Here is a 25840-nt window from a genome sequence, read left to right as displayed (position 1 = left end):
CTGTCCCGGCCCATGCCGCTGGCCTCTGGTTAACACTCATGCACAGCTTTATTTAACTCCCCTCTGGAACATCACCCCCATGGGCTGGGAATCGGGACACATGGGCAGCGCGTCCCTTGAGCTGTACTGGAGGCCAGCCTCCTGCAGTCCTGTGCTTCTCCCGCCGGCAGCCTCCCCCCTGAGTCATCCTCGGTTGTCTGAATTGTGTTCCCTGCCATTTCTACAACAGAAGACACCAGCGCTGGTGGTCTGAAACACAGGCACAGAGAAGGAGCCGCAGAGTGGACCGGCCAGGGCGCAGTTCCCAAACCTGGACAGATGCCGCCATAAAGTGGAAACTGTCAGCAGGCGTCCGCCCCCGGCATTGGCCCGAGGCTGCCGCCTGGCTGGCTGCCACGTGGGCATCCCGTGTGGCGCTGTCTGCACCTACAGGTGTCACTGCTGGAGGCATGACAGTTCCAGCGAGGCTGGAGATCAAAGGGGAGACACGGGTACCCTCTCTGCGGCCACACACACCAGGTCCTTCGTGTCACAGCTGTTGTCAAGCTTCTCCCAGAAAAATAACCTTGTTTAAAACCCCAAAGAATCGTGCCAGCACAAGTAGCAAAATGACAACGTCATCCTTGTCGCCTTTGGGGGTGGCCGTCTCCTGCCTGCGGCCACAGCGGCCTCCTGACGGCTCCCCGCCCCCCAGCATCATTCTCCCTTGACCCGCAGCCCCCATCTTTCCAAGAGCCCTCAGACCAATGGGTCGGCCACTCGGCCAGCACCGAGGCCTCTCGGGTCTGGCCCCAGCTGTCCACCCAGCGTCCTGTCCAGCTGAGCGGCCCTGAGCGACCCCCACCAGCGAGGGTCCCACGCCGGGTGGCTGACCCCTCCACCCCCTCCACCTGCGGGGCACGGCAGGGTGACGCCTCCTCGGAAGCCACCATGAGATGACCCTTCCCCGGATGACACCGCCTCCAACCTCAGCCCCACCTTCACGGAAACCTCTCCGAAGGCCAAGGAGTGGGTCCTGCATTGCTCCTGGGGAAAGGGACTCCGTTAAGTAACGTGGTCTGAGAGCGTTGGGTTAAGGCTAAAAAGCGAGATAATAATGCAAGTCCCGTGGGTGCCACGGGGCCATGGCCGTCCCCTTGGGGTCCTGCCCCCAGGCTGGGCACCCAAAGGAGGCAGGCATGCTTCGTCTCCGAAACCAAAGGCAGTTTTGAGTGCTTGTCAACCCTTGGGTCACAGAAAAGGCCAGGAGCCGAAGGAAGAGAGGAAGGCACCCGTCTGCCTGTCTGTCTGCCTGCACGTGCTGGTCGGACCCTTGGCTGGCATCCTCTCTCCCCTTCCTATCACCTCTGGTCTCTCCTGGTCTCAGGGAAACGGACCAAGGCCTCAGCCGGGAGGTATGAAGGCCTCTCTCACCTGGGAAGGGGAGAAGCAGGTGCGGGAGTTCTGAGGGGGCACGAGGCCACTGGGTGGGACCCGACATGCTGAGCCATGCAGGAGGCCCAGTGGCCCCTGAAGACGGTCCCCGAGTCTCCCTCCAGCCTGAGCCCACTGCCCTCTGCTTCCAGGGGCCGGAGACCGTGGCCACAGCCCCTCCGTGCATTTGTCCAAGTTCGCCCTCCTGGCTTCTCTACCTCCAGCCCCCACCTGCGCCCCAACACCACCTCCCTCCGTCGGTGCTCACCTCACCCCTCCCGAGCCCAGACCCCCTCCCTGCCCACTAGCTCTCCCTGCGGGGCCACCCTCCTGAGCGCCAGACCCTGCCGCCCTGACACTGCGGGTCACGTGTGAGGATGTGCGCAGCATCCCCTGATCCTCTGCTCTGTCCTCCACGCCGCCTGCAGGCTCCGCTGATGACAGATGGCGTGTTGCTTGTAATTAGCACTCACGCCATTACCCTCTTTATCCGATTTCCTGGAAGGCACAGCTGTGTCTTCTAGTTCTGGTTCTGGAGCTCCCGACAATTAAAGTGGCCTGAGGTGGACACAGCACAGGACGAAGTGAGCTGACTGCGCTCCTGGCTCATCCCGGACAGGAGGCCGTGTCATCTCCACAGTCATCTAGAAGCAGCCGCAAGAAGGGAGCCTGGGTGACGGCGGCGCATTGGGGAGGTGATGCCAGGCGTGCAGGACACTGACACGTGGAGGGAGAAGAACCAAGGATGGTGCCTAAGTGGGCAGGTGGCCCCTGGGGGGCTGCAGGGCGCCGTGTCCCCAGGGAACCATGGAGACTCATGTAGAACACGCTGGAATCTGCCTGCAATTCATCCCACCGAAGGCGGGGGCGTGGGGGTTTACCTCCCACTCCCACCCTCCCTGGTGGAGCGCTGCCCCTGGAGATGCTCGATCCCTAAATTTAGAGGAGGGAGTGGTCGGCATGTGGAAGGTTCCCCTGAGCCCAGGTGAGCCAGGTGACCCACAGGTGATCCAGAAGTGAGAAGGGGCTGCGTACTTCCCCCAAACTCTGGGACGTGTCGATTCCCACCCTCAACTCCTAGTACTCATGGTATTTTGCCAATTTTGGCACTTTTTTTGGTATTTTGATTTGATAAATAAAATTTTGTACCGTTATTCCACCGTATCTCAGCTAATTTTGCTTACTTTTCTTTCACGTTAGGGACAGTTATAACCCCTTTCCAGGCATTAGAGTGGGTGGTCCACAACTCCCCCAAGGTCGTCTTCATGATTAGACCGCCATCTACTCACTAATAGAGAGGTGACCACAGTAATAACTGCAGAGCTGAATCGCCAAAGGCCATGAGAGCTAATTCAGGAAAGAAGAACCACAGCATAGAAACCAAGAGAAAACCCAAACCAAAGGTGAAGAAGAATGAGATTCAAAAAATAACAAACAGTAAATATTTATACTTCTTACTATTCAGTGCTGGTGGAGCACGCCGGTCAAACACCGCTGGGAGAATACATTGTAAGAAAACGACTTTTTCCAAAACTATTTGGTAATATAGGTCAAATGTTGACAGCGTGTAGGAAACAATCCTACACACAAAAAAACCAACATCAAGGCATCGATATGTCACCAGAATATTATTTAAACTAGCAAAACTGGGCCATAAACTAAATAAATGAAAAAAGGGATTTTTGAACTGACGATGAATTGACTACTACACCCTCATCAAAAATGTTTCCAAAGGTTTATAGTAATAGTTTAAAAATGGGTAAAAGGAGAAAACAGTATACAAATGTATAAGTTAGGTTGAACCTTATGAAATTGACTATATTAAAAAACTTTGGTTCAGCCATGTTCAACTACAGTTCAATCTTGGTTATACTGTATAATACAAATGTTTATTTTTGCTATTTCTTTGGTTTTTTTTTCTTTTTTGCGGTACGCGGGCCTCTCACTGTTGTGGCCTCTCCCGTTGCGAAGCACAGGCTCTGGATGCGCAGGCTCAGCGGCCATGGCTCACGGGCCCAGCCGCTCCGCAGCATGTGGGATCCTCTCGGACCGGGGCACAAACCCGCGCCCCCTGCATCAGCAGGCGGACTCTCAACCACTGCGCCACCAGGGAAGCCCTATTTTTGCTATTCCTTTAAATTCTGTTTTTGGAAAGAAAGACTGGAAGGAAGGTACCCATTGATGATAATAACTGGGGTGGGGATGTTTATCCTTGCTATTCCTTTAAAATCTGCTTTTAGAAGGAAAGACTGGAAGGAAGGTACCCATTGATGATAATAACTGGGGCGGGGCTTCAGGTGATGGTTTTCGTATTTCTATTCTTTGGGTGTTGCCACTCTCCTATGATGAGCATGTGTTCTTCTGAGAGCACGATTCTGTCTTATTAGCTGTATGTGCCTGGTGAGGCTCTGAAGAGCTGCCATCGGAACACGAAGCGCATACGTTTCCCAAGGAGCAAAGATTCACCTCGTGGAAGAGACCCTGCGGGTGTCCACAGCTCCAGAGCTACAGCTCAGGCACCTCAGCTCCAGAGCCGTCTTGCCTGTGATGTGTACCTGCACTGCGGGTGAACGAAACCCTCCCTCACATGTCTCGGCCCAAGTGCCGCTACAGCTCCAGGCAACACCACTTCTGCATCTGAGGGAAGGGGCGCCGGCCATCCCCCACCAGGGAGGGGGTCTTCCTGCCACATGGGAGAAGATGCAGCTTCCCTGATGGTGGGAGGACACCTGGTAAAGAACCTCTCCTTCATCTGGACCAACTTTGCACCAGAAACCTCATGGTGGATGCCTCTCTTAGCGCAGAGAGAGACCACCGTGGCTGGGCTGGCGAGGGCCTGCGGCCTGTGGGTTCCATATTTCAACACAGACTTGGACCCAAGTCCAGGGGTCTCAGCTGCAGAGCTGGCCGCTGTGCCAGTCAGTCTCCCCAAGGCTGCCCGCTGCTGGGAAGCTGGCTGGGGGTCACCCGCAGACGGACCCTGGAGGGCCTGAATCAAAGTCCAAGGTATGGAAGAGTCTTTCTTTCTCGGCGCCTGGGAAAGCCACTTCCAAGGGATACTTTGCAGAAGGAAGACACCTTCAATAAAATGTCTCTAACGCATTTATCTAAATAGACAGGGTTAAATTAATCCTCTGCTACTCAACGAATCCTGCCTCTTTATAGACCAAAGTTTAAAGAAAGCCCTACTGTGGTTTATACTAGTGAAACAATATAAAAACGAAACCTTCCACTTACATATTTCAAAACCACAAAACCGAAGGCCCCTTCCCCAAGCCATAATCCCCAAGGAATGCCCCAAACCATGCCCTTTTTAAACTACTAGAAATCCACACACCTAGTGCCATCATTCTATAAGCACATGAGTTTCTGAGCTGAAGTCCTGAAAAATGCGATTAAAAAATCTTATTTATCACCCAACCTATGAAAAAAGGGACCGTTCTCGGCCTCATTTTTAAGCAACTGGGAATCTGATGGGCTTAGCTATCAAGTCCTCTTGAGTGTGAGCGACTCATGAAATCTGCCGGCACACTTTATAACGTCCAGAAGTCATAAATGGGGCTTCCCTGGTGGTGCAGTGGTTGGGAGTCTGCCTGCCGATGCAGGGGACACGGGTTCGTGCCCCGGTCCGGGAGGATCCCACATGCCGCGGAGTGGCTGTGCCCGTGAGCCATGGCCGCTGAGCCTGCGCGTCCGGAGCCTGTGCTCCGCAATGGGAGAGGCCACAACAGTGAGAGGCCCGCATACCGCAAAAAACAAACAAAAACAAAAACAAAATCAACAAAAGTCGTAAATGCTGGCTTTGCTTTACGACATCAGTGTGCATTCAGGTTGGCCTTTTCTCCTCGTGAACAGCATATGGGCTTCTTCCGAAACCCTTGTGAGATAGGGGTCTAGGCTCACCCCAGTCTCTCTCCAGAGAAGACCCAGAGCACTGCAGCTGGTGCCTCCCATTCCCAGGTGTCTTTGCTGAGGATCACGCATGAGTACCTATGGAATGGGTGGGCGAATGGAAGCAGCCACCTCAACGAGACAAGAACACACTGAAAATCTCCTCAGTAGAACTGCTCAGCTGAGGCCACTGGGACACAGTCAGAGACGCACATCCTTGGGAAGGAGAGGGAGGCGTCTCCGGCGGCCCTAATCTCCCACGTGGCTTAGCCTGATGTTGTGCCGGTAAGATGGGCCTGGTTGGTTCCAAAACAAAGGGGTGGAAAACTTAGACATTGATGAGAGAGATGCTGCATGTATTTCTCAAATGCTCACAAGGCCATCACGTCTCACGGAGGACGGGCCATGCCTCCCAGTTAATTCCACTGGGACAGACTGGCTGGGTCCATTCAGATACTCGGGATTATGAACATTTCTGCGCTGTCCTTGCAATCAGAAGAGGTGTGGCAGCAAAACTCGGGAGTGTCCCTCCCAGTGGGTTTGCAGAGAGAACCGTACTCTCAGTGGCTCTGAGGCAGAGGAATCTGCTGCATCACATCCACACGAGCGACGCCATGAGCCCTGTCGTGCAGGTGCTTTGCGGCCACACGAGTGGGGGAGAAGGAAACAGAAACGGCAGCGGCTCCAGGAGATAAACCCCCTTACCCAGGCTCACGGGCCCACTCCGGGATCAGTGCTGGGCCGGCCCGGGGCACGTGCAGCAAGACCAGAGCTCGGACACGAAGGGAGTCCTGGGAAATCATTGAGCGCCTCCTGGGAGCCAGGCCCTGGGAACCCAACGGCGCATTGGAGAGTCCCGCGTCTCCAGGAGCTGCGAGCCAGCACGGTGACCTGGCGACGTGGGAGGGACACAGAGCAGCCGTGTGGCATCGTGTGTCAGCTGGGCAGCCAGGGGGCGAGGGAGGGAGGGCCTCCCAGGGAAGGGACCCCGTGCCAAGAGTGGAAGGTGGGTGAGGGGGGCTGTGAGACAGCTGAGGGCGGCCACCAGGGATGGTGACCGGTGGTGACACTGGGTACAAGCCTCCAGGACCAGGAGGACACTGACAGCCACGGAATAAGCAACCCCGTCGAGTGGCAGTGACGACATCTAAATGGAGTCAAAGCCCTGTTGGCAGAATCCTCCCGGGGCGGCTGGAGAAGGGAACGCGGGCACTGGACCCATTTCTCCGCTGTAGGAACAGAGGGGCTGGATGGCCAGAGCTCGGAGCCCCGGCCTGTGTTCCTGGCCTCCTCTCCTTAGCCAGGTAGTGACACTGGCTTTGTCTGCACGTCTCTGTTGTTGAAGTGGGAAGGCTGAGAATGGGGCGAGGGCCGAGCAATGGGCCAAGGGAGAGGTCGGCCGGAGCCCTTTCCCAACTGCCACGCGGAGTCTTCGGTGCGTCGGGCAGGGAGCCCACACCACACACACAAACACAAGCATGTGCACTCACAGGCGCGCACACACACATACACACAGAGACACACCTCTCACAAGAGTCAGTTGTTTCAAGGCTATTTCATCCTGCAGGATTTGTTTAATCAAATCATCTCTATGTCTTGGTAAAAAATAAAGGAAAGTTGCATGGGGAGGGAGTCTTTTTTTAAAAATAAAATTTTAGCCAAGTAAATATAGTTTTTAAAATTATGTCTTTTTACAAAAACACGTCCTCCATCTACACCAGGGACCACTCCAGTGTGCGTGTGTGTTCGCGGCCTTCCCATTTTGCACTTCTGGGTTACTCGGCATATATGTGAATATAGGCTTAATCCATTGCATTGCAGTTTTAAGCTCACAAGCCTACTTTTCCTTCCAGGTCCTTGTGCCAAGGGCTGTATTTTATTTTTGAGTGAGTCTCTAGACAGATAGAGCAATGCATGCATTAAAATTCATGGTGCAGAGGAAAAGAGGTCTCTCACGGAAGGTGCCTGAGATAATCTCCTTACTCCTAATTCTTAAGCGCTGGCACTGTTTAGTTTCCCTGTAGCCCCAGGGCCTCACCCTGCCCAGGTGCCAGCACTGCTGAGACCTGCTGCTCTGGGGGAGAGGAGGTCTCCCCAGGCCGCCCCCCACCTCAGTTCCCAGCTGCACCTGCTCTGGGAAAGGCCACGCAGGAAGCAGCCTTGGGTGGGTGCTGACTGCAGAGGGAATTTGCTTTTGAATTCCCAAGGCCATTTACAGTGTTCATTATAATTATCATTACACACCGGTTCCTATTACTGCCTTCTGCGTTCGGCCTCATTTTATGAAGAAATCCAACTGGGCTAAACTATTGTATCGGGCCCATTTTATACCCAAAAGCCAAAACAGGAACTACAGTCATTGGGAGGAGATTCAATTATAAACTGCTTTTTCCTCCTCAATTCAAAATGAGATTCAGACGTCAACTACCATTGAGACAGCCCAGGTGTACGCAAACCGCTGGTTGATGAAGAGGTGTATGAGTCCCTCCCTAGTGAAGGGGAGGGCTCGTCCCTCTGGGGGTGTGGACTCCGGAAGCCAGCAGGGCCCCAGCAGGAAGGTCAGCAACACAGACCAGTCATTTCTCCACATGGCCCCGGGGACCGTCCTTCCAGGTGACCCACACCTGTTCACCTGTCAGCCACCTCCTTGGACAGGCGGCGACAGCTGCCCCTTCAAAGCCTCCTTCCCTTTCAGGACAAGAGGCGGGATCCATTTTCCTCTGCTTTGGCCTCACATCACGCGGCCCCTGAATGTCAGGCAGCGTGACTGCGGGCTCGGTGAGGAAGGGGAGGGGTCTTGGGCTGGGGGACAGTAGCTCAGCCACTCCCACGGAGGGGCGCTATCGTGTGACATCCTTACCCCTCTCTCCAGGAGCATGTCTCGGAAGTGGGTCACCCGCTCCTCCAGGGGCAGAAGGATCTGGGGCGGCGGCGTCTTGGCACCCGTGTCTTTTCTCTCCGCCTCCTCGGGCCCGGGACTCACGTGGCCTTCCGTCCTTCAGGGCACAAGACACAGAGAGTCAAGCGTGACCTCGGAGACCCAACTGCTTCTCACTGCAAGCTTTCAAAACCCTCTGGTAAGGGGCAAAGATTCTTTGGACACTTTGCAAAGCCTGGAACAGTCAGCCCAGCAAAGCAGAGATTTTGCTCTTGGGATGCAAACAGCTCTGCTGCCTTTGGGGCGGAAGGTTGAGACTGAAGCCCTCACAGGATGGACGCTCTCGGGAGGGAAGGCAGCGCTGGGAGCCCGAGGGCCGAGGGCGCCCCGCTGGGCCACCAGGAGGGAGGCTGTGAGTCCCTCACCATTTCACCGCCAGAGACCGGTCGTCACCCGAGGGAACGGAGCGAGCCTGTCACTTGGACCAAGCGGTGGAGCTTCAACCTGGTTCCGCTTTTGTTTTTAGATACTGTTTCATTTCGGATAAATGCATGGAAGACATTTATGGGGAGACTATTCTATCCACACTCAGGGGACAGAAAACATTGTCCCGACGTCTAACTTGCGAGGGACACTTCAGTGACAGCGGGGAGACGGGATGCCACCTGGGCGACCTGCACAGGGACGGGGACAGCTGGGCAACGTGAGCCCAGCCGGTCCGTCCCCCCCCACAGGGGTGGCCGCAGCCACGGCCCGGACACAAGGGGCAGGGAGGAGGGGGGCCCGCCGCGGGCCCAGGGCAGGGGCCAGGCAGGGCGGCGGGGAGGAAGGAGAGAGCCTGCTTTTACGAGGCACCGGCTCGGCAACTTGCATACTTCTATTTAACTGGCCATTTGAGAGATCTCTTTATGGTTCTACACCTTCTTCTGAAAGCATCTGGAAACCTCCTTCTAAAGCACCTTGACGTTTGCTGCTGGAAGAAGTCGTCTGGCCAAATGCAGACGTGTTACCCCCACTCCTGTCCGTCTCGCTCCCCAACCTGGGAGCGGGGTCTGCCCAGCCCCACCCCCGGTCTCCTCCCAGGCAGCCTGTTCTCAGCCAGGATGCACAGACTGGACCTCCACCGCCTAGACAGCAGCCCTGCTTAGACACCCAGACCCCTCTGCGGGGCCTCCTCCTGGCCTAGCCCTGCCCCCCCCCCCCCCCCCCCAGGACCTGGGCCCTCGGGCAGAGACTTCAACAGGCTGGTGCAAACCTGATCCTGAGGCCACCTTTCTGATATGCGCTCAGGTCAAGCGAGGCTGTCAAACCTGAAGAGCAGCCCGCTGGGAAGCACCGGGACCTCGTGTCTCCTGCATCCGCGATAGCGTCCTAAGTGCTTGGAGGTCCCGAACAGCAGGGCACACACACATCAGAAGCCTGGCGCTTCCCCCCCTCTTTGCAAAACCAGCCTCAACCCGGGAATTGCAGGGTTGAAGGTGCTCACGCCACGCACATCCGGGTTTTCTGATGTAGGTCAAGATCAGGGCTCAGGCCCGGGGGGTTTGTTCCCGGGGGACTTGGGCAGAGTGTCTGGAGACATCTGGGGTTGTCACCACTGGGAAGGCGCTCCGGCACATAGGGACAGAGGTCAGTGGTGCACAGGATCTGGGCACATCTGCACTCCCGCATTTCGGGAGAAGGAGACGGCCCGTTCAGCTCACACAGTCACTTAACGACTCAACCAGGGCAGCCCCACCTCCTGACGCCCACCAGATCTGCAGCTTTCCCACCTCTGTCCAGGGTGCTGTGAAAATATGCAGGTCACCAATTTGGGGACGTGATGAGAACGTGGTATCCCACGTGCTACGTCTAACAAGGGTTTTCACGCATCAGGGTTATAACGTGGGTTAATCAAACCTCATACAAAATGTGCAAAGAAAAATACCTGCTTGCTCAGCCCATTAGGGAATCTTATTTATAGACCGACTATTGCAGGAGAACTTACATTCTTAGCTTCTTATGCAATTATGCGGAATTTTGAAAAAAGAAAATTACCAGTGGATTTGCCATTGAATCACACTCCAAAGGGTATAATTAGGATTTCTTTGTAATAAATTTTCATTAGTTAAAAATAGAAGTGTGGAAACAAGTCTCGCATTGTTGTAACTTGAAATAAGATTAATAAGAACGTTGTGAGTGTGGCAATGATCACGGATTCCAGCTTATTCCACAAAATATTGTGTTCGGAACCACTGGGCACCTTCCAGGCTGCAAAGCTATCAGTTCAATTAGAATTAATCAAAAGCAAATGAAAACTTGCTAAATATATTTTCAATATTCTTATGGCTGAAATATTTTGGTACAAAAAGTAAATTCTGGGAGGAGCTTCAAGATGGCAGAAGAATAAGACGCGGAGATCAGCTTCCTACCAACAGATACACCAGAAATACATCTACACGTGGAACAACAACTACAGAACACCTACTGAATGCTGGCAGAAGACCTCAGACCTCCCAAAAGGCAAGAAACTCCCCACGTACCTGGGAAGGGCAAAAGAAAAAAGAATAAACAGAGACAAAAGAATAGGGACGGGACCTGCACCAGTGGGAGGGAGCTGTGAAGGAGGAAAGGTCTCCACACACTAGGAAGCCCCTTCGCGGGTGGAGACTGCAGGAGGCGGAGGGGCGAGCTTTGGAGTCGCGGAGGAGAGCACAGCAACAGGGGTGCGGAGGGCAAAGCGGGGAGATTCCCGCACAGAGGATCAGGGCCGACCGGCACTCACCAGCCCGAGAGGCTTCTCTGCTCCCCCGCTGGGGTTGGCGGGGGCTGGGAGCTGAGGCTCGGGCTTCGGGCTTCGGTCGGAGCGCAGGGAGAGGACTGGGGTTGGTGGCGTGAACACAACCTGCAGGGGTTAGTGTGCCACGGCTAGCCGGGAGGGAGTGCGGGGAAAAGTTTTCTTGCCTCTGTTTCCTGGTGCACGAGGAGAGGGGATTAAGAGCGCTGCTTAAAGGAGCTCCAGAGACGGGCACGAGCCGCGGCTAACAGCGCGGACCCCACAGACGGGCATGAGACGCTAAGGCTGCTGCTGCCGCCGAGAAGCCTGTGTGCGAGCACAGGTCACTATCCACACCCCACTTCCGCGGAGCCTGTGCAGCCCGCCACTGCCAGGGTCCCGGGATCCAGGGACAACTTCCCAGGGAGAACGCACGGCGCGCCTCAGGCTGGTGCAACGTCACACCGGCCTCTGCCGCCGCAGGCTCGCCCCGCATCCGCACCCCTCCCTCCCCCCGGCCTGAGTGAGCCAGAGCCCCTGAAGCAGCGGCTCCTTTAACCCTGTCCTGTCTGAGCGAAGAACAGACGCCCTCTGGCGACCTACACGCAGAGGCGGGGCCAAATCCAAAGCTGAGCCCCTGGGAGCTGTGAGAACAAAGAAGAGAAAGGGGAATCCCTCCCAGCAGCCTCACAAGCAGCGGATTAAAGCTCCACAATCAACTTGACGTGCCCTGCACCTGTGGAATACCTGAATAGACAACGAATCATCCCAAATTGAGGAGGTGGACTTTGAGAGCAAGATTTATTTTTTCCCCTTTTCCTCTTTTTGTGAGTGTGTATGTGTATGCTTCTGTGCGTGATTTTGTCTGTATAGCTTTGCTTTTACCATTTGTCCTAGGGTTCTGTCTGTCCATTTTTTTTCTTTTTTTTAGTATGGTTTTTAGCGCTTGTTTACATTGGTGGATTTGTTTTTTGGTATAGTCGCTCTCTTCTTTCTTTCTTTTTGTATTACTTTTCATTTTTTTTAATAATTACGTTTTATTTTTTATTTTAATAACTTTATTTCATTTCATTTTATTTTATCTTTTCCTTTCTTTTTTTCTCCCTTTTATTCTGAGCTGTGTGGATGACAGGCTCTTGGTGCTCCAGCCAGACATCAGGGCTGTGCTTCTGAGGTGGGAGAGCCAGGTTCAGGACATTGGTCCACCAGGCATCTCCCAGCTCCACCTAATAACAAATGGCGAAAATCTCCCAGAGATCTCCATCTCAACGCCAAGACCCAGCTTCACTCAACGACCAGCAAGCTACAGTGCTGGACAACCTATGCCAAACAAAAAGCAAGACAGGAACACAACCCCACCCATGAGCAGAGAGGCTGCCTAAAATCATAATAAGGTCACAGACACCCCTAAACACACCACCAGACATGGACTTGCCCACCAGAAAGACAAGATCCAGCCTCATCCACCACAACACAGGCACTAGTCCCCTCCACCAGGAAGCCTACACAACCCACTGAACCAACCTTAGCCACTGGGGACAGACACCAAAGACAATGGGAACTAGGAACCTGCAGCCTGCAAAAAGGAGACCCCAAACACAGTAAGATAAGCAAAATGAGAAGACAGAGAAACACACAGCAGATGAAGGAGCAAGGTAAAAACCCACCAGACCTAACAAATGAAGAGGAAATAGGCAGTCTACCTGAAAAAGAATTCAGAATAATGATAGTAAAGATGATCCAAAATCTTGGAAATAGAATGGAGAATATACAAGAAACGTTTAACAAGGACCTAGAAGAACTAAAAAGCAAACAAACAACGATGAACAACACAATAAATGAAATTAAAAATTCTCTAGAAGGGATCAATAGCAGAAAAACTGAGGCAGAAGAATGGATAAGTGACCTGGAAGATAAAATAGTGGAAATATAACTACTGCAGAGCAGAATAAAGAAAAAAGAATGAAAAGAATCGAGGACAGTCTCAGAGACCTCTGGGACAACATTAAATGTACCAACATTCAAATTATAGGGGTCCTAGAAGAAGAGAAAAAGAAAGGGACTGAGAAAATATTTGAAGAGATTATCGTTGAAAACTTCCCTAATATGGGAAAGGAAATAGTTAATCAAGTCCAGGAAGCACAGAGAGTCCCATACAGGATAAATCCAAGGAGAAACATGCCAAGACACATATTAATCAAACTATCAAAAATTAAATACAAAGAAAAAATATTAAAAGCAGTAAGGGAAAAACAGCAAATAACATACAAGGGAATCCCCATAAGGTTAACAGCTTATCTTTCAGCAGAAACTCTGCAAGCCAGAAGGGAGTGGCAGGACATATTTAAAGTGATGAAAAGGAAAAACCTACAACCAAGATTACTCTACCCAGCAAGGATCTCATTCAGATTTGATGGAGAAATTAAAACCTTTACAGACAAGCAAAAGCTAAGAGAATTCAGCACCACCAAACCAACTTTACAACAAATGCTAAAGGAACTTCTCTAGGCAGGAAACACAAGAGAAGGAAAAGACCTACAAAAACAAGCCCAAAACAATTAAAAAAATGGTAATAGGAACATACATATCGATAATTACCTTAAATGTGAATGGACTAAATGCTCCCACCAAAAGACACAGATTGGCTGAAAGGATACAAAAACAAGACCTGTATATACGCTGTCTACAAGAGACCCACTTCAGACCTAGGGACACCCACAGACTGAAAGTGAGGGGATGGAAAAAGATATTCCATGCAAATGGAAATCAAAAGAAAGCTGGAGTAGCAATTCTCATATCAGACAAAACAAAGACTATTTCAAGAGACCAAGAAGGACACTACATAATGATCAAGGGATCAATCCAAGAAGAAGATGTAACAATTGTAAATATTTATGCACCCAACATAGGAGCACCTCAATACATTAGGCAAATACTAACAGCCATAAAGGGGAAATCGACAGTAACACAATCATAGTGGGGGATTTTAACACCCAACTTTCACCAATGGACAGATCATCCAAAATGAAAATAAATAAGGAAACACAGCTTTAAATGACGCATTAAACAAGATGGACTTAATTGATATTTAGAGGACATATCATCCAAAAACAACAGAATACACTTTATTCTCAAGTGCTCATGGAACATTCTCCAGGATAGATCATATCCTGGGTCACAAATCAAGCCTTGGTAAATTGAAATCATATCAAGTATGGTAAACTGAAATCATATCAAGTATCTTTTCAGACCACAACGCTATGAGATTACATATCAATTACAAGAAAAAATCTGTAAAAACTACAAACACATGGAGGCTAAACAATACACTACTTAATAACCAAGAGATCACTGAAGAAATCAAAGAGGAAATCAAAAAATACCTAGAAACAAATGACAATGAAAACACGACTACCCAAAACCTATGGGATGCAGCAAAAGCAGTTCTAAGAGGGAAGTTTATAGTAATACAACCCTACCTTAAGAAACAAGAAACATCTCAAATAAACAACCTAACCTTACACCTAAAGCAATCAGAGAAAGAAGAACAAAAAAACCCCCTAAGTTAGCAGAAGGAAAGAAATCATAAAGATCAGAAATAAATGAAAAAGAAATGAAGGAAACAATAGCAAAGATCAATAAAACTAAAAGCTTGTTCTTTGAGAAGATAAACAAAATTGATAAACCATTAGCCAGACTCATCAAGAAAAAAGGGAGAAAACACAGAGCAATAGAATTAGAAATGAAAAAGGAGAAGTAACAACCGACACTGCAGAAATACGAAGGATCACGAGAGATGACTACAAGCAACTATATGCCAATAAAATGGACAACCTGGAAGAAATGGACAAATTCTTAGAAATGCACAACCTTCCCAGACTGAACCAGGAAGAAATAGAAAATATGAACAGATCAATCACAAGCACTGAAATTGAAACTGTGATTAAAAATCTTCCAACAAACAAAAGCCCAGGACCAGATGGCTTCACAGGCGAATTCTATCAAACATTTAGAGAAGAGCTAACACCTATCCTTCTCAAACTCTTCCAAAATATAGCAGAGGGAGGAACACTCCCAAACTCATTCTACGAGGCCACCATCACCTTGATACCAAAACCACACAAAGATGTCACAAAGAAAGAAAACTACAGGCCAATATCACTGATGAACATAGATGCAAAAATCCTCAACAAAATACTAGCAAACAGATCCAACAGCACATTAAAAGGATCATACACCATGATCAAGTGGGGTTTATCCCAGGAATACAAGGACTCTTCAATATACACAAATCAATCAATGTGATACACCATATTAACAAACTGAAGTAGAAAAACCATATGATCATCTCAATAGATGCAGAGAAATCTTTCAACAAAATTCAATGCCCATTTATGATTAAAACCCTCCAGAAAGTAGGCATAGAGGGAACTTACCTCAACATAATAAAGGCCATATATGACAAACCCACAGCCAACATCATCCTCAATGGTGAAAAACTGAAACTATTTCCACTAAGGTCAGGAACAAGACAAGGTTGCCCACTCTCACCACTATTATTCAACACAGTTTTGGAAGTTTTAGCCACAGCAATTGGAGGAGAAAAAGAAATAAAAGGAATCCAAATTGGAAAAGAAGAAGTAAAGCTGTCACTGTTTGCAGATGACATGATACTATACACAGAGAATCCTAAAGAAGCTACCAGAAAACTTCTAGAGCTAATCAAAGAATTTGGTAAAGTAGCAGGATACAAAATTAATGCACAGAAGTCTCTAGCATTCCTATACACTAATGATGAAAAATCTGAAAGTGAAAATAAGAAAACACTCCCATTTACCGCTGCAACAAAAAGAATAAAATACCTAGGAATAAACCTACCTAAGGAGACAAAAGACCTGTATGCAGAAAATTATAAGACACTGATGAAAGAAATTAAAGATGATACAAATAGATGGAGAGATATACCATGTTCTTGGATCGGAAGAATCAACATTGTGAAATGACTATACTACACAAAGCAATCTACAGATTAATTGCAATCCCTATCAAACTACCACTGGCATTTTTCACAGAACTAGAACAAACAATTTCACAATTTGTATGGAAACACAAAAGACCCCAAATAGCCAAAGCAATATTGAGAAAGAAAAACAAAGCTGGATGAATCAGGCTCCCAGACTTCAGACTATACTACAAAGCTACAGTAATCAAGACAGTATGACACTGGCACAAAAACAGAAATATAGATCAATGGAACAGGATAGAAAGCCCAGAGATAAACCCATGCACATATGGTCACCTTATCTTTGATAAAGGAGGCAAGAATATACAATGGAGAAAAGACAGCCTCTTCAAGAAGTGGTGCTGGGAAAACTGGACAGCTACATGTAAAAAAATGAAATTAGAATATTCCCTAACACCATACACAAAAATAATCTCAAAATGGATTAAAGACCTAAATATAAGGTCAGACACTATCAAACTCTTAGAGGAAAATGTAGGCAGAACACTCTATGACATAATTCCAGCAAGATCCTTTTTGACCCACCTCCTAGAAAAATGGAAATAAAAACAAAAATAAACAAATGGGACCTAATGAAACGTAAAAGCTTTCGCACAGCAAAGGAAACCATAAACAAGAAGAAAAGACAACCCTCAGAATGGGAGAAAATATTTGCAAATGAAGCAACTGACAAAGGATTAATCTCCAAAATTTACAAGCAGCTCATGCAGCTCAATATCAAAAAAAACAAAGATCCCAGTCCAAAAATGGGCAGAAGACCTAAACAGACCTTTCTCCAAAGAAGATATACAGATTGCCGACAAACACATGAAAGAATGGTCAACATCACTAATCATTAGAGAAATGCAAATCAAAACTACAATGAGCGATCACCTCACACCAGTCAGAATGGCCATGATCTAAAAATCTACAAACAATAAATGCTGGAGAGGGCGTGGAGAAAAGGGAATCCTCTTGCACTGTTGGTGGGAATGTAAATTGATACAGCCACTATGGAGAACAGTATGGAGGTTCCTTAAAAAACTAAAAATAGATCTACCATATGACCCAGCAATCCCACTACTAGGCATATACCCTGAGAAAACCATCATTCAAAAAGAGTCATGTACCACAATGTTCATTGCAGCTCTATTTACAATAGCCATGGAAACAACCTAAGTGTCCATCAGCAGATGAATGGATAAAGAAGATGTGGCACATATATACAATGGAATATTACTCAGCCATAAAGAGAAATGAAATTGAGTTATTTGTAGTGAGGTGGATGGACCTAGAGTATGTCATACAGAGTGAAGTAAGTCAGAAAGAGAAAAACAAATACCGTATGCTAACACATATATATGGAATCTAAGAAAAAAAAAAGGTCATGAAGAACCTAGGGGTAAGATGGGAGTAAAGACACAGACCTACTAGAGAATGGACTTGAGGAAACAGGGAGGGGGAAGGATAAGCTGTGACAAAGTGAGAGAGTGGCACGAACATATATACACTACCAAATGTAAAACCGATAGCTAGTGGGAAGCAGCTGCATAGCACAGGGAGATGAGCTCGGTGCTTTGTGACCACCTAGAGGGGTGGGATAGGGAGGGTGGGAGGGAGGGAGGCGCAACAGGGAGGAGATATGGGGATATATGTGTATGTATAGCTGATTCACTTTGTATACAGCAGAAACTACCACACCATTGTAAAGCAATTATAGTCCAATAAAGATGTTTAAAAAAAAAGAGTAAATTCTAACACTTAAAATAAAAGCGAGCTCAAGCCAAAATTGTATGGACGGTGAGGGGCAGCATCCCCTGGGACACAGTTGGGTACCCAAGCCTTGCTGGCTGTGGGGGGCTGGGAACAGCTGCAGTGCTGGGGTCTCTTCACTCTGAGGGGCCTCATGTCCCGTGCACCTTGTCCCCCTCTTGGAGACATCATGGTGGCCACACCCTCCTGGAGCTCTGCCCCCAAACACACCCTGCACTGCCCCTCCCCCAGCCCTCTAACTGCCACTGAGCTTACCCAGCTGCACCCCTAACGACGGGTGTGCACGTGCACACGCGTGTCTGTCCCATGTGGGTGATCTGTGGGGCCAGGGTTTTCGGATTCTGCCCGTGCGCACAGTGCAGCACATTATTCTGTCCAACGCGCTAGACCACATGCAGCGCAACTGGATTCTAGACACAGCGAGTGCTTTTACGAACAACAAACTTTCATTAGTTTATCTGGGGCTGAGGGGACTCGGGCCTCTGGACCTGGCACATCTGCTACCTGTCCAGAGGCCACCTCTCCGACACACAGACACACCTCCTTCCGCCTCCTGAATCTTTCCATGGAGCCATCCTGGGGTCGGAATGGTCACCCTGGCAAAGAAATTATAGCCACTGACGAGCTGCCTGTTACAGTTCAAAGGAAAGTGTTTTTTTTATTGTCCAGTCTATGAGGGGAGGTGGTGAGAGAGAGAGAAGGAAGGAAGGAAGGAAGGGAGGGAGGGAGGGAGGGGAGGGCGAGAGAGGGAGGGAGGGAGGGAGGGAGGGGAGGGCGAGAGAGGGAAGGGAGACATTGATACAGAAGACTGCACTGTTGTTTCAGCAGGTGCACACTGGGGAGGTATATTTCTCAGCAAGTCTGAGGTCCCCCAGATGACTCAAGTATCAATACAGTTGTGCCCCCTTATCCACAAGGGGTATGTTCCTAGACCCCCGGCAGATGCCTGAAACATTGGCTAGTATTGAATCCTAAAGATATAGATATATGTTATGCTTTTTTTCCTATCTAGACATACCTATGACAAACTTTAATTTATAAATCAGGCACAGTAAGAGATTAACAACAATAATAAAATAGAACAATGATGACAATATACTGTAATAAAATTATGTGAACGTGGTCTCTCTTTCTCAGAATGTCTCATGCAAATTCACTGCCTTTTCCATCTTATCTTGAGCTCGTCGCGCACTGTGGCCAGAAGTGTTGCAGCGTGAGGTGTAAGAGCAAACCCAGCATGAATTCCCTTCTCCTTCTTCACAATTTCATGGGTGGAAGATTCATTCTGACCGGAGATCTTAGCAACTTTATCATACAATTTTTTTTCTTCCCTTATTAAGTCAAGAACTTTCACCTTTTCACTTACAGGAAGCACTTTCTGGCTTCTCTTTGGTAGATCTGAATTGCTATCCGAATTGCCAGCATCACTACTCTTATGCTTTGGGGTAGTTATTAAGAAAAGTCAGGGTCACTTGAACACAAGCACTGTGACACTGTGACTGTGGGTCGGACAATCGAGATGGCTACCAAGTGACGACCAGATGGGACAGGCTGGACAGAAGGATGATTCACGTCCCGGGCGGGATGGAGCTGATGGTATGAGATTTCACGTTACTCAGAACGGCATGTGATTTAAAACACATGAGTTGTTTATTTCAGGAATCTGCCACTTAATATTTTTGGACCTCGTTTGACCACAGATTAGCTGAAACTGCAGAAAGCAAACGCTCAGGTAGGGGGGGACAACTGTATACACATGTGTCGTCATCCCACCACCCAGATGGGCAGGAGCTCAGAGTACAGAGCGGAATGCATACAGAGACAACTGGGGCAAACTGCACACCTTCATGTCCTCACGTGGGGCATCAACAGTGCCCACCTTGTAGGGTCGTTGTGAGAATTCAATGAAGTAATCCAGGCCACTCCCTCAGGGCAGCCCCTCACTCAGCGGGTGCCTCCCTCCCTCCCTCCCTCCCTCTTTCCCTCTCTTCTTCCCTTTCTTCCTTCCTTCCCTCTCTCCTTCTTCCTTCTGTCCTTCCCTCCTAATACTATACTTTGAGAGACTTTGAAGAAATAGAAGGTTTTTGATTTGACTATTGCCTGAACGCAGAACTTGAGATGGGAAGAGAAATAAATGCCGACTCAGGCTGAGATGGGCGACTGCAGCCCTGGTGATTCCATCTGCTGTAAAGACAGTGCTGACATCTGAGCATCACCTGGTTCTGGAGAAAAAACCAAATGTGGCTGGTGGGGTTGAAGACGCTTCCCAGGTGGGGACGTCTTGCTGCAAAACCTGGGGCAAATGATGGGAGCGCTCTGGACCTTTTTTTTTTTTTTTTTGGTAAAACGGATAGTTTGGACAGGAAGCTCTTTACACGTCTCTAGGCACTGCAGTTCTGTGACGCAAATGCGATCCTGTTCTTCAGTCCTGTTGAAATATTTAAACATCTTGATTCTGCCATCAATTTATTAGCTCTGTCTCCCAATTTTGCAGTTCCTATAAATGTGATAAGCGAGCCTCCTGTCTCTTGGTCCAATCCATGCTTTCCTGCTGGTGATGAGCGGGGGCAGGGCGGCCACCGCGCCCAGAGGTCTGGGGGGCCCTGGTCTGCCTCCTGCACAGTCTGTGTCTGCTCCTGCCATGGCCACCGTCTGGGGTCCCCGCTGGTGGCCGGCCCATGGTGGCCTCCGAGGCTGTGCAGCCCCGGGTAAGGAGGGCCACTGAGTGACTTGGGTTTTGTGCCAACCCACACTTCCTCCCTCCCTGCCCCTAGGCTGCTCCCTCCCTGCTAGGGCGGCTGGGACGCCTTCCTGCTTAACCCACCAGCTGTCCATAAACTGTGACCGCTGGGGGCCACAAGCCGCCAGCCCCCAGGGCGGGTGAGCAGAGCGGTGTCCTTGCAAGGATGGTCCTATGAGACAACGAAGAATGTACCTGGTCTTTATCCCCGTTCCTGGCACAGAGCTTCAAAAAGGTGTGAAAACTGCTGAGTGAAAGGAGCCCTTTTGGCCACACCTGAGTTGATGCCAGCAAGGCAATGCAGAGTGGCCCCGAGATGCTTTCAAAGGAGGGGTGGCCCACCCTGTGGCTAGAGGGTTGGAACTTTCAGCCTCACGCCCCCCACCTGAGGAAGGGCAGGGGGCTGGCGACTGAGTTCATTCACACAGCCAGTGATTGAAGCGCTCGTGCCTGCATCACGACACCGGATGTAAACTCTGCAGAATGGGGCTGGGGATCGTCCAGGCGGGATCGCATATCCGTGTAAAGGGAGGGGCTGGCAGGCGCACACTGCGACTCCACGGGGACGGCAGCTCCTGTGCTCGGGCCCCTCCTGGACCTCACCCCCTGCTTCTATTCCCTCTGGCTGTTCCTGAGCTGTACCCTTTATAACAAAACCGTCACCCGAAGCATAGCGCCCTCCTGAGTTCTGTGAGTCATTCTAGAGAATCATCAAACCTGCAGAGCGGTCATGGGAACCCCTGAATTTACAGCCAAGTGAGCCAGAGGTGGGCACGGCCAGGGGACTCCACTTTCCACTGACATCTAAAGTGGGGCGGGGTCTTGTTGGGACTGAGCCCTTGACCTGGGGTCTGCACTCACTCCAGGGGTTCGGGCCAGAGCAGTGCTGTCAGGAGGAGCGGCAGCTCAGTTTGTATCAACCCTGTGCAGCGGTGTGGCCCTCGTCAGCCAGGGCAGCCGGCACGGCTCCCGGGCGCCACCGTTCCCTCATCGGTGACCCCAGTGACCCCGGCTTGGCTGTAGGGCTCAGCTAATCTCCCTGCCCTGGAAGAGCTCCCGAGGGGCACACTTGTAGGATGGACACAGGCCCCCCACGGCCCCGGGCTCACCTATGTGAGAGAGGGGCAGAGAGCAATAACTAATCAACCTACTAAGTGTGCAGTTAGGTGGGGTATTCAGAGATGTTACCCGACTAGGAAGTTTAACACAAAAAAACCCAGATGCGGGTGGGATAGGGGCCATCATGGGGGCAGGCGGGACCCTGGGGGTCAGGGCTGCCTCCAGAAAAGGGTGCCTGGGAGCACATCCCAGAGAGTGAAGGAGGTCCGTGCACGTGTGGAGAAGGGGACCAGGGCTCTGCTGTGCAAAGGCCCTACAGAGCATCCAGAATGTTCCAGAGACAGCCAGAAGGAGGCCACGTGGCTGGAGCACCTGAGTGCTCACAGGGGCAGTGCTCACAGGTCCCTGGGGTCTCCTGGGCCCCGGTGGTGGCGGGGGGACACGGCCTGTTACCCGAGTGAAGTGGGGAGAACCGGAAGGTTAGGCGTGGTGTGTCCTACGGTCCCCGCTGCCCCAACCCCTGACTGGGCCCTCTGCCCCTTTGACTGCTCGGCCAGCGATGCCCCAGGTGTGAGGTCCAGGGCCGGCTCGGGCAGCTGACGTGGGGTCCCTACCGTGGCCTGCATCTGGAGCACGTGGTTATTCATCCTCAAGACTCCGGGGGGCTGAGGTTCGCCAGCCCACATCTTCCCAAACGTTTCCTGGACATGAAACGATTCCTGAATGCCTGTTTCCTTGGTGTGCTTTTCCAGCTCCTTCATTATTCTAGGCGGCGCACAAGATGCTGCTGCTGCCTGCGGGGAAGGACGGAGTTGACAGGTGCAGCGCGTGCACAGAGACCCCGCGTCCCCTGCAGAGGCTCTCGGGGCTGTTAGTACCGTGCATTCCCCTTGCTGCTTTACAGACGCTCTGACCTGCTGACATCACAAGCTTCACGCAGGTTTGCACATGAGGCTGCGCCCTTTGGTCCATGCTTGTCACCCAGTTTGTGCATTTGACCTTGGACGTGTCCCCAAGGCTGTATTTTAGGGGCTTTGTTACCAGACTCTGAGCGATGAAAAGTCCAGCGGAGAGGTATTCGTGTCATATTCCCTCAGGCATATTCCTGCAGGCAGAAGAGCCAGGAAGACAGCCCGAGACTCTGACGAAATCTTAACTGACTCTGAAAATGAGCTGAAGTTTTCAAAGCAAATGGTGGATGCCAAAAAGTAGCAGCACATATCAGACAAATTCAGGGAAAGAAAGGCTATTGGACCAAAGAGAGGTCTGAAAAGACACCTCAGAGATCCAAGAAATTAGAAATAAAAAAGGAAAAAAACACTTCAGAAATGAAGCATAAACCAGAAGTTGCACAAACTTGAGTAGAATAAATGCCACACAGGTAATGCCTTAAGACTAACAGAAGTTGAGGAGAGGAAAATCAAAAAACAACAAGAAAATACATAAGAAGGATGCAAAACAAAGTGACACAGCAGAAGGGCAGAGAAGAACCAAACAGCATACTTGGAGCTGCCGACGTGGAAACTCAAAGCAAAGAAATAGAACGAATACTAAAATGTAATTCAAAAAAATACCTTTATATAGAAAAGATGCACACCTGCACTTTGAAAAGGTGCACATCATACCTGGGACAATTACCCAAGAATCACCAAGATAGAGACACACTGTGTCATTTAAAGGCTAAAATTAAAAACTAAGATGGATTGAAACACATCAACTGTGTGTCAATCTAGGGATTCATAATAAATTTGTCATCATTGGAGGATGCTCTTGCTAGAGAGCTGACACAGTATTTTGAAAATCAGTATGAAAGGGAAGGAACCGAGCATCTACCCTGCTTCTTCTGTTTGAACCATACCTCAGTGGAACCAAGTGGTTTATGAGGGTATGTTTTTCTTTATAAAAGTAGTTAAGGTAATAAATGCAAATGAAATAATATAATTAAAATATCAGCACGAAAAAGTCCTTCTAGAAATAGAGGATCTGGACAAGTCACCTGCTCACATCACAAAAGACAGACTACCAGACATCACATGCCTCTCGACAGAAGGAACTTAACACTACCATGAAGAATCCTTCCCCAGACAGTAATCAAACGTGAACTGATACAGCCTCCTGGTCTGACTACAGAGTTACAGAACTTACTAGGGCCGGGAGAACCAGTCAAAGCACACCACGGAGATTCAGTGCTACCAGTGGGTCAAGGTCCAGACTATGGGAAACTCCACAGTTGAGAAGAAATTCTGGTTTCTTTAAACACAAATGAAAAAAAAAAAACAAAAAACAAAAAACGCTGAGGCAGAAGGAAGGAAACTTACAGATTAAAATAGATTTAGGAGAGAGCCACAGAGGGCTATGTACAAACTTAATTTAGATCTTGATTTGAAAAATAAAATTGTAAAATAAAATAAAAGTCAAGGAAATCTGAACAATGTCTGGGAGGCTCTTTGATAATAGAAAGGAATTATTATTTGTTGTTTATTTTTTAGGTGTGACTATGGTTGCATTAAAAAAATCCTTATTGTTTAGTTACGTGCTCTGATATATTTACAAATGAAATTTATATGACAGCTGGGGTTTGTTTCAAAATCATCTGAGTTGACGGGGCAGGAGAACTAAAGATGAACACTGGCCTCGAGATAGTTCCTGAAGCTGGGAAATGTGTACCTGGGGGTTAAACATCCTGTTCCATTTTTTATATTGAAACTTGTCATATTAAAAAGTTAAAAGGGACTTCTCTGGTGGTCTGCTGCAGAGGGCCCGGGCTTGATCCCTGGTCGGGGAACTAAGAACCCATGAGCCATGCAGTGTGGCCAAAAAAAAAAAAAGTTAAAAATGGGCAAATCAACTCTGATCTCTTCATTGGGCACATTGAGCCATTTCCACTGTGTTGGGCCTTTTCCAGCACCATGTCTGACAGCGGAATAAACTCATAGCCGCTCTCTGTCTCCCCTCCCATCATATGAAGATCTCTTTGCCTTACTAGAAGTCATCTCAGCTGGGCCTTTTGAATTTGCCTGAGCTGCCTCTTCCCTCGGCGCTCATCTCTCCGTGGCCTCTCCCTGCGCTGACAGCAAATCTCTCACCGTCCTCCATCCTCTTCAGGACCAGCCTCCGTCCCCATCACTGGGGCAGCGAACATCGAGCTGAGCACGCTTTCCGGCAGAAGGCGTCGCAAGATTGAACAGAGCTAAACCATTAATTACCACAAATAGGGGCCAAATACGTGGAGATACGACGGAAGACTCTCAGCTGACTGCACAGTTATACCTCCAAGGGGCTGTACAGAATGGGCCAAGATTCTTGATAACCAATCTTGGGAAGAGGATGGTGGGTCGATGTGAGATGTACTCCCCGCCTGGCGATGTCTCTCTGTGTCCCTGCGATGAGGTGCAACAAACCTCCGGCAGACCATAATCACAAAATAAATAGGGATTAACTCGATCACACAGAAGGACTGCTGAAGACACACCTGCCATCTGCAAGGAGGCGCATCTCCTCCAGTGCCCGCTTCCTAGAGTCCTCTGCTCCCTTGAGAAATCTGTCAAAAACCTACTCAATATTTAAGACTCAACTGACACGTCACCTCCCTGGTTGCCTGATGTCTCCATGGCCTTGTCGAAGTCCCCGAACTGCTTTATCACGGATACAGCACTGGCTGGGATGCAATAGCTCGGGTGTTGATGGGAATCTCAGAGACCTGACCCCTGGGCCATCCCTGCCCACGGCAGGAACTCAAATCAGACAGCAGCCACGGCTCCAAACATGCAGAGACCCAGGCTTGTCCACCCGGAGACCCTAAGGAGAAGCCAGGGGTTCATGTTTTATAATCCTTTTGTGGAGAGAAAATAAATGCCAGGTAATATTTATGCTTCAGTCTGAAAGGACAAATTAAAATACCATGACAAATGACTGTGCACACAGTCTTCTCATGGACAGGTATCAACGAGGCGTCCATCCCAGGTAGGATGCCCTAATGACACAGGGCACAGACTCCGTACGGTTTACAAAACCGCAGGTTTCTATAGAAACTAAAATCATGAACTATGTACAGAGACTCACTTACAAGGCAAGTGGATGTTAATAATTCATTTTCCATGCATGTCCAAGGCCACAAAGAGACGCACACTGCCCCATCTTATGAAGAAATCCAGACTCCGGCACCGGCACTGGACTGCAGATCATTCTCTTGTTATCTTGGGACACATCAAAGATGTAATTTTTTTCTTTTTTTTCGGTACGTGGGCCTCTCACTGTTGTGGCCTCTCCCGTTGCGGAGCACAGGCTTCAGATGCACAGGCTCAGTGGCCATGGCTCACGGGCCCAGCC

General features: G+C 49.6%; 1 protein-coding gene across 1 annotated transcript in view; it reads right to left on the bottom strand.

The window, feature by feature from the left end:
* TCERG1L (transcription elongation regulator 1 like) overlaps window positions 1-25840 on the bottom strand; it is a 192676-nt gene that overhangs the window by 11588 nt on the left and 155248 nt on the right. Inside the window, exon 9 of the mRNA XM_079899219.1 lies at window positions 8165-8300. Within this exon, the coding sequence (XP_079755345.1) occupies window positions 8165-8300 (136 nt within the window). The remainder of the gene's footprint in view (window positions 1-8164; window positions 8301-25840) is intronic.

The sequence above is a fragment of the Stenella coeruleoalba genome (assembly GCF_951394435.1).
Source record: "Stenella coeruleoalba genome assembly, chromosome: 16".
In the NCBI taxonomy this organism is placed as follows: domain Eukaryota; kingdom Metazoa; phylum Chordata; class Mammalia; order Artiodactyla; family Delphinidae; genus Stenella; species Stenella coeruleoalba.
Note: the sequence above shows the minus strand (reverse complement) of the source record. Positions and strands in the feature narration are given on the sequence as shown.